General features: G+C 36.5%; 1 protein-coding gene across 2 annotated transcripts in view; it reads right to left on the bottom strand.

The window, feature by feature from the left end:
- LOC5565946 (S-phase kinase-associated protein 2) overlaps positions 1–12,062 on the bottom strand; it is a 38,409-nt gene that overhangs the window by 5,022 nt on the left and 21,325 nt on the right. Inside the window, exon 2 of one of the 2 annotated variants that reach the window (XM_001650273.2) lies at positions 6,485–7,488. The exons of the other annotated variant lie outside the window; for it this stretch is intronic. Within the exon in view, the coding sequence (XP_001650323.1) occupies positions 6,485–7,488 (1,004 nt within the window). The remainder of the gene's footprint in view (positions 1–6,484; positions 7,489–12,062) is intronic. 2 annotated transcript variants of the gene reach the window in all.

The raw sequence follows: 12,062 nt of genomic DNA, 5'->3' as shown, positions 1-12,062 counted from the left end.
GCAAAAATACAAAAAAGTTTCGAAAGTGATAAAAAACTTTCCTTATATTCGTGTTATGAGCCAAGGTTTTAAGCAAAAATAAAATCATTTTGATTTCCGAGCTACGAAAACATATACAAAATTCCAAAGTGTACCCCGTCTAAAGGCGGGGTTGGGTATTAGAGGGTTAAAATTTAATTCACTGGTCACTCGCTGGTGGTGACCAAGCGATCAAATTTTCAGCGCGAACGGTTGTCTAGTTCTCTAGATTTGTGCTCCTAAAATTGAAGGTTTTTTCTTCGATGCATTTTCATTTTAAATCCCTGGATGCAGAATGTTGTGGAGAACAGAGCCTTTGAAGAAACTTGTGTAGAACTGAACGGAAGAATTGGGCTCAACAGCAGCTTGCAAAGCCAATGTTTACCAATGTCGATGTGTCCTTTTGAAATGTTTGTCCAGAATTGATGTAGAATTTGGTGTGAAACGTCAAATGAAATTTTAAATAATCCATACAAATTTGACTTGGAAGTTATTGGAAGAACTACCGTAAAAAGAATTTATTGTGGATTTTCTGAAAGAGTTCCTAATACATTTTGGTGCAATTCCTGAGATAAACCATGGAGGAACTCTTTAACCCTTTCTTTCCCACGAGGTTTTTCGTAATTTAAAAATAGAAAATATGATATCTAGATAAATCATCAGAATAAAAGATGTAAAGTTTTACTCGAAAATATGAATAGAACTGAAAAAAATATTTTTTGTGATGGATCACCTGTGATCCATTGGGAAGATGACTGCAACTAGGGTAAGAAAGAGGCATCAATATTTTTTCCATTTCATTGGTTTTACTCATACATTTTATTTGAACAGTGTGTTTTGCACACCTCTCGTCAATTCTGGAGGAAAATAAAAAGCTGGGAAGAAGTTTTTGTCTTTTTCGAGACACAAGCAAACATCACAATTAGTGCATTTAAATAAACTGAATGATCATTGCTGTTTGCAAATAACGGTATTCAACGGGCCAATGTTTTACTCCGCCATACCGTGCTTATAGCTATTGCTGAATATGTTGGTTTGGTGATCGTCCTCAGCGTCTTACAATTTCCTTTCCAACTTAAAATCATTTTCCAAGACATGATGATAGTTTTGTTTTCGAAAAGAGAGGTTAGAACAGAATTGACGAAAATGTCGTTTTATTCCCAATGGATCACCAGTGATCCACCTAATTTTCCGCAAAATCAATAGTTTTGTGTAACGAATATTCTAAAAACTCAACTGAATCTTGGAAAAATAATTCATTTGAGCTTGTTTTTATTTTTGTTTGGTAAAAATCATGTTTATATTTCTTAATATAAAAGTTTGAAAAACCACTTTATTTAAATTAGAAAAAATGCTGACTTTATTTCGGTTATTGTGCTTTAACTAAAAATCCAAGTGTTTATTTTTGATGAAACTTTGTACATTATTCCATGAAACATATGTGAACATGTGGTGAAAAAATGGATATGATCTAACTTGTACATTTTATATACGACATGCGCAAAGTGATGGATCACCTGTGCTACCATGGGAAGGAAAGGGTTAAGGAATTCTGGTAGGCAGGGCTGATTGCTGCTGAGTGTCTTAAAATAGAAATTTTAGAGACCTCAAGCTTTAAAAAACGATCAAAACAAAAGTGATCTAAACTGGAATCAAAAGATAAGAGTGTTGATAAAAAAAAATCAAAGTATCCAGCGAGACACTTCTCTATGTATACTTATATTTGGGGGTTACGAAAATTATCACTCGTGTGACCTGAAGACAAATATAACTACTTGTGTTTTTTCCAACAATTTCATCAGAAACTAATGCAGACATTTGCCCAAAGTTTCCTTCATATATTACTCAGATGATACCTTCAAGAATTTATTTACTGATTCTTCAATGGCATCAAGAAATTCCTCCTTGAAATTCGTTCAAGATGCCTTCAATAATTCAACATAGGTACACTCCCGTGCAAAAGTTTGGGTTAACCCCCTCAAAAACATACAAAAGTGTTCAGTCCATATCTCTGCGATTGCACGTCCAATTGAAACTCTCTTAGCCGCATTCGAAAGACAAAGAGTTATTCTTACTTCGTATGTATTTTTCCAAGAACATTTTTTGAATTTTGTATACTAAATTTTAGAGATGTACCGAATAGCACTATTCGGCCTTCGGCCGAATACCGAATAGTTGCAATATTATTATTCGGCTAAACGAATATTCGGCCGAACATTCGGCCGAATAATGACCTAATATACGGCCAAATATAACATTAATATTCGGCCGAATAACGTCGTCAATTTCTAAAAAGGAACTGTTGAATCCCAGATTAAAATAAAAGACTAGTTTTTTTAAATGAGAAAAGCTTTTGAGGAATGGAGTATGCATGGAAATGAATGATCGGTTTCTTAAGTTTTTAAACCATATGAAGAAATCACAAAAATCGCAAGTTCTGTGGATTAGTATTTCTGAAGTTAGGGAAATGTATCCTATTAATGGCACTCTCTTCATGTTTTTTTTTCGGAAATTGGGTTATTTCATCGCTTGGCTCCTCATCCGACTTCTAGAAGTACTTCATAAAAATTGCAGCATAATAAAAGAAGAACGTGATCAGTAGGCGTCATAAAAACATCGAAAGTATAGGAAGCCCTGGTAATAGATGGGTTTTAATTGATTAGTTTGTTTTATTTGAGTGGCTTTTCGCTCTTGGCGACATCGCCAATAAATCAATGGGATTTGTAAATTATAAGTTTACAAAAGCACCGAACTATTCAAGAATATTTTTTAAACATTTGGCTCCAAACTCTATCTTGAACTGGAATTCACAAGGAGGAAAATTCAATGTATCATCACTTGAATAAATAATTTTTTTTCAATTTTCCTTCGTGTGAAACATAATTTTAATGCAATTTAGTTTATTTTGTTAGTATTCGGTCACTATTCGGCCTATTCGGCCGAATAACGGATTTCATTATTCGGCAAACCGAATATTCGGCAAAACCCAAATAATCGAGATATTCGGCCCGAATATTCGGCCGGCCGAATATTCGATTCATCTCTACTAAATTTTTACTTAAAGTTGTGACAAAAACACGCCTAAAAAAATAAAGATAATTTTTTCAGCATTGGATCGACCAAAATATTAAAACAAGGTGTCATTAGAATCGTAATACTATATTCTTTAAAGAGCACTCACAAATTTTTTGCGGAAAAATCCGAAAATTATTAAAAATCAATGAAACAATTATTCAAGTCATCGTGCAAAAGTTTGGGTTCACCTGAGCCGCACGCAAATCATTTTTGTCAATATCTCTGCCGTTTTTTACCCGATTTTAATAGTTTATAGCTTTTTCGAACGCAAATAATGCCACGTACATGATTGGTTTGAGATTTCACAGAATTTTCATGTTTTAAGTAAGTTCAGGTGAACCCAAACTTTTGTACGATACACCATACTGATGGGTGAACCCAAACTTTTGCACGATGACTTGAATGACTGTTTCATTGATTTTGAATAGTTTTCAGATTTTTTCGCAAAAATTTCGAGAGTGCTCTTCAAAGAACATAATATTACGATTCTAATGACATCTTGTTTTAAAATTTTGGTCGATCCAATGCTGAGGAAATTAGTTATGTTTTTCCAGTGTGTTTTTTTGAAAAATATCACAACTTCAAGTAAAAAATTAGTATACAAAATTTAAAAAAATGTTTTAGGAAAAATACATACGAATAAAGAATAACTCTTTGCCTTTCGAATGAGAGTTTCAATTGGACATAAATTCCAACATACATGCGTCAGGAATCCCACTATATGTGTGAACAACACAGAACAGCGCCATATGTGTGAATAACACAATCGAAACGACAAATCGTTGCCTAACGTCCTGGTCTTGAACGGCTAGATGTTGTAGTTTTGGTCACTACTAACACTAGACAGGCAAGGCCTTCTGTTAAAACAAATTTTCAACTTCTATTCATTTCTCTCGTCGCTCGCTTGCGATTCTATCCATCTTGTCATTTCATTACTTTCGTTACTCCCTTCCACTCTGAGTATAGGTGTCGCATTCACCGAAAAATGCCAATAAATTTTCATAATATTAAAGTCATGCGGTGATTAAACCTTATAAATGTAAATATTTTTTCACAAATTTCTCAAGAAAAACCTGAGTCCTTCAGAAGTTCATCCATCAATTCGGCTAACGTTGTGCAAGCTTTCCGATTCGCAAATCTTCAAGAATTCATGCAGTTTTTTTTACAGATGCCTCCTCGGATTTCTTAGGAATTTCTCCAAAATTGTCGTTCAGATTTTAATTAAGATTTCAATTAGGAATTGCTTTCAAAAATTACTCTAGGGTTTTCTCCTAAGATTTCTTTAAAAACTTTTTCCATGAGGTTCTTAATTTCTAAAAAATTACGAGCGGAATTTCTGAAGAAATTTGCGTTTAACTACTGTAGTATTTGCAGGTTGGAAACCCTCATTAAATTATTCAAGAATCGTTAGGAAGAGCTGCTAGAGTAATTCGTGGAGAAAATGTTGAAAAAAAAATCTGAAGCAATTCATTATGAGAATTCCTGGAAGAGGTCTTATTAGATTTCGTAGAATAATTCCTGGAGGAATTTTGAAGCAATTTCTGAGACAAACAGTTGATGAATTCGTGCAGGAATCTACATGAAAAATTATTGGAATAAGGATTGGAAAAATTGGCGTAGAAATTGCTTAAGGAACTCTTGTAGGGTTTCCTAAAAAATATCCCTAACGAATGAATCTTTGATTTTTTTTATCAGGACTTCAGAAATCTTTGAAAGGTCTGCTAGAGCAACTACTGGAGCAATAAGTGAAATAATTAGTGGAAAAATCCTGCATAGTATCTGGTAATTGTTTAAAAGTAATTGCTGTGGAATTGTTGGAGTTAGTTTCTATGGATTTCCTGGAAAAAAATCTGAATGAATTGCTCCAACTATTCCTTAAAAAATCTTCGAAAAAAATATCTGGACGAATTCCCAGAAGAGATTGTGGTAAATCTTTAGAGGAATTTTCGGAGGGAGCTCTTGAGGAACTCCTGAAAGCTTTTCAGAAAGAATCTCTGGACATATCAATTCCTAAAGCTTTTCCACGAGGAATCTTTAAAGGCAATTAGGGCTGCCATGTTTATTACGGCTTAAGCCAGCCGACGGTGTTTTGAAAAAAAAAACAGAAGTTCGTAGACAACAAAAAAATCAATTTGGGCAAATTGAGATGTAAAATTATTTTTCAGGACGGCGCTGCAAAATCGTTACCCGTTCCATGGCGTAGTTGGTTAACGCGCCCAGTCTAGCGTATTGGGAGTCGTGGGATCGAAGCCCACCAGAACGATTCCATTATTTTTCACAACTTTACAACTCAATTTGTCCAAATTTACTTTTGTATCTACGAACTTTTTTTTCAATCTTTATAGCAATTTCTGGAGAACAATTATGAAGAGTCTATGAAGCTTTTTCTAAAGATTCTAGAATTATGCATGAGGATTCACTGCAAGGAGAAAGAGGAAAAAAGTGCCTTTAAAACCCTTCCATTAAAAGTAGAGACTTTTTAAAGGATTGCGTTAATATAGATACCAAGTACTGTAAGGACGCCATTCACCGCTCATGCTCCATCCACCGCTCATTGAATTATTTTGAAAAATCTGAACAAATTTTCGCTGTAAAAGTTATTAGCATGTATTGGTATACCAAAAAGGGTTGTATCAGAATGAAATTTATATGATTTTATTTTATACATTTTTCCTAAAAAATAATTTTAGGCTGTTTAAGGCAATAAATATGAGTTCAACAATGATTTTCCAATGCAGATCAAAAAATGCCTCTTAGCTGCTAATGTTAAATATGTTTTCGTACTAAAATACAAAGCTAACAACCAGCTAATGAAAGTAAATTGATTCCAACTAGTGCTGTGTATAGGGCCTCATACTTAGGATGAGCGGTGAATGGCGCCCTAAACCTGTATCATTGGCATACATGTCATTCGGTACCATTATACTTTTTTCACATTTCAACTTTTTCCTACAAAAACAAATGGTTTATCTTGCGCCTAGCGCAAAAAGTTATGAAAACTATCAAACGACTGATTTTTTACAGATTTTAACATGTCTAAATGCTGTTAAATGAGCGGTGAATGGCGCCCTTACTGTATCTAAATAGAGACTTGTTACCAGACCTTCCTTCAAATGACTATTTGTATTCACCTGATTCGGTTTATCTCATGTTCGTCGAAAATCAATGGAACTCTGGAGTTAACATGGGCAATAGAGGGTCAAAAAAAAAACTTTAAAGACCTGCAATTAAAAATGAAGACTTTTTAGAGACTTGCATTGAAATATAGATCAAGTTTCTGAAACATCAAAGCTACCAGCTCTGCATTCTGAGGAACGATTTTCAAAGGAATGATGTATTATGGGCAACGTTTTTAGAACCCTTCCGACTACATATTTCAACCGAGACTCACCAGCATCCGTCATGGAATTGCGACACCCGGCAATGTTCAACCGCAACAGCGTTGGCGTCACATGCGTCACCAGGGAGTCCACTGTGGAGCGGGACAGCTGCGTCCAGGAGATGTTCAAGCTGTGAAGCTTGGTTAACTTTTTTATCAACAAAGTTACGTTGAAGTTGTCCAGACCCTCGCACATGGTCAAGTTGAGGGCCTCGAGGTGCACATTGCATGCAATTTCCCGACAGCACTCCGTATCGACAGGTACATTTTCCAGGCTTAGCTTCCGAAGCGATCGGCAGTGGGATAACAGCTCACAGAGAGTTCCCTGGTCGATGGAACACATACTCAGATCTAGAAAGCGCAGTTTCGTCTCGTAGCTGAGATCTACGCTGCCGTATGTGAATACAGGATTGGAAACGTGTGCCTGTGCCAGTCTTAAAATTACGGTTCCCCTTGAAATCACCCGGCCAAGAGCTCCTTCTCGGAGAGACCGACAGGAGAGATCCAGCCGCGCCCACAGAGATTCGTCCAGCGAAACTTGATTGAATCGTTTGGATACTTGGCTGCATCTTATCAGTGCCTTCTTGGGCAGGAAGCGAAAAATGTGTAGAAGGATTTCATCCGACAACTTTACGAAATGGTCTTCCATTACGGGCTTGAAGGTGGGTTTCCGGTACAGGAAGAACCGGTCATCATTGACCACACTGAAGTACTTCCGGAGGTTTGCGTCACTGGTTCCATTCTGGACCGGTCCCGTTCCGGGAGGTTGATTGTTACCGCTCGGTTGAGTGTGATTCGAGACATTGGCCAAAGGACTTCGTCCTTTGTGGCCATTATTGAGGGACATTGCTCCGGTACCTGGATGATGGTCCCCCTTCCGTTGCTTCTTCTGGCAGTCGTTCTCTTCTTCTCCAAGCACCGCAAGACCCAACAACGGCAGGCAATCTTCTGTTCCGAAACTGCGCTTCAGCAGGCGGACATGCTGCTGGTCACGAATGTCGAACCGGAGAAGTTTGCTGTGGCGATGGAAAACGAACAAAATGAAACACTTTTACTGCTAGATTACTACTAAATTTTAGGAGAAAATCGGTCAAGTTCCACGAACTTTCGCCAGGCAAGGTATCGATCGCGGGTAAAATGAAAACAAATGGCGCCGAGAATTTTAGTTTGACGTTTTCTTTGAACGTGACATTCGCAACATTTGCGCGGTTGCTTCTCGTAACGCCTTGCACGGTGTTCTTTATCGGCTACTTTTTTTTATCGATCAAATAGGGTGATCGTTCGGGTTAGATTCCTTTATCACCATATATTTTTTAATTTTCATACAAAACATCTTACCACAGATCTTACCATGGTGTGAGAAGGGGTCGAAAACCCGCTAAAATTGTCTTAAATAATCAATGAACAGTCCCAAAGACTCTTGTGGACATACGTTTTTATCATCGGCCTGAGAAGCAGAGATGGCACTTTCATAGCTTGTAAGAGTTTTCTGAGCTAGGTATTTTGCGCTGGATTCAAAAGTGATTTCCATACTGATTTCAAAAGCTTGCAAAAAACACAGAAAATGTTAAAAATCTTGAAAAAAAGTTATGATAAAAACATAATGGCCATTCGCATTTAACAGCATAGGTACATATCAAAAAGTATAAAATATAGAAAAAATCCTGTTTTTGACAAAGTTGTTTCTCCTACAACTTTGCCTACAAGTATGTGTTCTAATCACTACAACAGGCCCGTCTCCTTAAGAAACCCCGTTGGTTTGCATGAGGTAGCGTTCGAATTAGCGGGGTAGTAGGGGAAAAGCACCAATTTTCGACCCATCCATACGATTTTGGCCTACTTTGTATGAAAATCCGAAAATTGGCACAGAATTCTTGTAGGTCGAAAATTAGTGTTTTTCCCAAGGTTTTTCCCCTACTAGGAGAGATTTTGACACAAGGGGTGGATCACTCCTGATGCATTGAAATAATTTCAAACATTCAAATGCATTTAAATGCACACTCAACAAATTTCAATTCATGGCTTGCTCGAACAGTTTAACTGTTGACTGTTTTGAAGTGTCAAACTCGTTTCACAAAAATAGATTCAACTTTCCTAGGACTCATGAAGTTCCTGGAATCGGAACTTGGCTCATACCAAAGAGCTTCAAATTTCTCACTGGACAGTGAAGTTAATAGTGCATCGTAAAGACGGCATTTTGGCGTGTTCAACGAAAATGCTAACCTGTTCACAATAGCTTTAATTGTTTGTCGAAGCTATTGATTCATTAGCAGCAGGAGCAGTCTGCAAGGAAGGAGTTCGAAATAACCTGTGTTGCGATTACAAAGCCATGAAATAAATGACTCCTAAAATTGACGAATACTCCATCTTTCCTATTATAATCCAGTACCGTTGTATCAAAGTTGTATCCCGCCAATCTAATGATTCTACGAACGATGTGGCCCGTTTGTAGTCCTTTTAACAACTGGAGAACATTTCCCTTACAGTAATGAATACGGCGTACAATGGAGTACCGGTGGGGTAATTCGTCTGTGGTTGAACGGCTAAAAATCTAGCTTACCTATTTACTCTAATCCCATATGCCATGGGTACACCATTTACAATCCCGTAGATGAAGTATTCCTACTTCAAAGGATAGCTGTAATTGTGTTCTCTGAAATTAATAGATAAATCAACCTCAAGAGTTTATCTTTCAGAACCTGTTCCTAACCCAAACTGAAGTTGAATTGAATAAAACCATATATTTGGACAAATAATATGTAACAAATCCCCATTTCAATTTGATGCATCTTCACAACTGCCATCAGTAATGAGACTAGTAAAGCTATGCATTTCTCGGGGTGGAGGTTCCGATGAATCCTGAATCCAAATGGCTCTGTGTCTACGGGGAAGTGCGACAATATATGCTTGTTAAGCCATCATTTTCTTTTCCATTATGATTACTGTGCACTCAAAGATCACTGAGCTGCATCAGTCAGGCATCTTATACGAAATTAATAAATTTTCAGAACTTCAGCTGGATAACCTTAAATGAAAAATGTTTGTGATTAGTGGCAGAACATCCAAGAAAGTTAATTTTTGTTAGGAAGAGTCAAACCACCAGATAAACAGTTTCAAAACTTTCACAACAAACAATGTTGCTATAGCTCAAAACGCTGGTACAGGTCAAAGCTAAGTTGATGTGAATGACTAAAAAATGCATTTAATGCAAATCGATGTGCATTTGATGTACATTGAGCAAGTGATCCACCCCTTGTTTTGACACCAATTGATTCTGGCGGAAAATAAATTCTATTAATTGTTTTTCATAAAATGTTTATTTTGACATTTGACGCAATTCTCAAAAGAATTCCGTAGGTAGATGGAAATTTTGTTGACTTCCCCGTATTCCCTCTCGCAGTTAATAACTGTGAGGACGTAATGTCAAAAAAAAAGAAGAAGGGTAAAAAAAATCTAAAAAAAATCTAATTCGGAATTCTCAGAAAAATATCTTATTCACGATGAAATTTCTGGTAGAATTCCCTGAAAATTTCCATAATTTCCAAACGAAATTTCGGCGAAAATTATGAGGAGTAGACTGTTCCTTATTTTTTGAAAAAGCGTAATGTTGTAAGTTCGTCATTGTACAGTTTTCTTACCAATAAGAAAAGAATCAAGTAAAAATTTGAGGTCCTTACGTTTACGCTAAGTCGTCCCCCAACGGCCCTGAAAGTATCAGGTGTAGATTACCCCGTGCGCAAAATCCAACTCGCCGCTCTAGTGCATGCAACATAAGAACGAAAAGGTACTAGTAACAAATTCTCCTGAGTGCATTGATAGTCAGCATGGAAGCTAATTTTGTTTGTAGTTTTGAATGTTATATCAGCGTGCACTGTTATAAAGATGTTCATAGGTGCATAGCATAAAATATTATTTTAGTTTGGGCATGCGGTTGAAATGATCCAATATGCATTTACCCAACATAAAGTCAGAAGTTCAAGATGGTGCCATTTTGGCAATTTTGTACGTATTTTCTTTATTTGACCTTCAATGGAATCATATAGATGTCTAGATTAATGAAGACCTTTGGAATTTTTGGAAATGTCCACTGGTCGGCAGTTAATCCAGTCATCTACCAGGTTTGGTAGAAATAACCTCTTTTTCTTTTCTCGTCAAGATTTAGGGTGATCAAAGTATTTTGGACAAACCGTTACGCGTATATAATTTGGCCACTTACGGCAAAATCAAATGGAAGTGGTCAAGTTATATACGCGTAATGCTCTGTCCAAAATACATAAAACACCCTATGTGGTAATCCAAACTAATAACGTATGTTTAATGAAGAAAATCTATTGGACAATGCTCGTTAACACAACATTCATACTGACAAAGAAAATACACTTCTATGCTGACTATCAACGCAAGCAGCAAAATATGTTACTAGTGGCTTTTTGTACTCATGTTGCGTGCACTAGAGCGCACAGTGATGCGAGGGCGGGAAATAGTCGAAAAGCTAACTTGCACTATTAATTCCCAAAATATTTTTGTATTTTTATACGATAATTGAATAGTCTTTTCCAAGGTTTCATAAAGTGGAGTGAAAATTTAAGTTTTGAGAGCATTTTGAAGAATACGACCGATGTAATTGTATTTTTTTGCTCATTTGTAAAATATATGGAGCAAACCAAATTAAATTCAATTTAGTTTTCAAATATGAGCACACACTCGCACACATATGACACTATCCTTAAATTGAAGATTTTTCAATCAAGTTTCGGTAAATCATAGACTCATCTTACGCAAACTTGCGCAACATAGGCTTTCTGACATTTGACTAACCGGATTGAATGTGACAATGGATACCTTGTTTGCTTTTGTTCACAGCTGATCAGCAGAAGTTTTCTCGTTTAATTTTGTATGGGGAAAGGCATCTAACTTCAAATTTCTCGTAAATGAAAGCATTAATCGAAAAAATATTTGGTAGGCGTGATAGTCATTACCATTACGTACAACCGGTACCAAATATTTTTTTCGAAAAAAGTTCCCAATTTTGATAAATAATTCGTTAGATGCATTTCGCCATACAAATATTTTTCGCGTTAACTTTTAGCGATTTTTCGTGCATAGACACTAGCACATGTGCGTTACGGTGTGGCGAGTAGCGAATCAGGGCATGCATGTAACCCATTCTGAGTACGGTAATATATTAAAGTGTGTAATGAATACTTCTGTTTGAGTGCTAATCAAAAGGCATATTTGTTTAAAAATTATTTCATAAGATACTAATATAACGATATAGAAGGATTCCATTTCCAAACCATTCACTAGTTGGGCTCAAGTGCCGTATGGCTTGACGAAGCCAAATCACATATTTGTTAAGTTTTAGACTCAGTGGGAGCAATCACCACCTGAGGGAAAACGGTTTTAAACTCAGTGGAAAATTTCCAACCTGAGGGCAGGTTTCGATAATAGCCAATATGGAAGTCGCTGGGGAAATCTTTCTTTAAAAAGTATGATTCCGATGGATACTAAGGCAAGGAAATCTCCTTCTCCTTCGTCCTCTCGGAGCACACTTCACAATCAAAAAAAGCAAGTTAAATTATTAACACTT

The sequence above is a fragment of the Aedes aegypti genome, chromosome 1 (assembly GCF_002204515.2).
Source record: "Aedes aegypti strain LVP_AGWG chromosome 1, AaegL5.0 Primary Assembly, whole genome shotgun sequence".
Lineage (NCBI taxonomy): Eukaryota > Metazoa > Arthropoda > Insecta > Diptera > Culicidae > Aedes > Aedes aegypti.
This window is presented reverse-complemented; position numbering and strand designations above follow the sequence as displayed.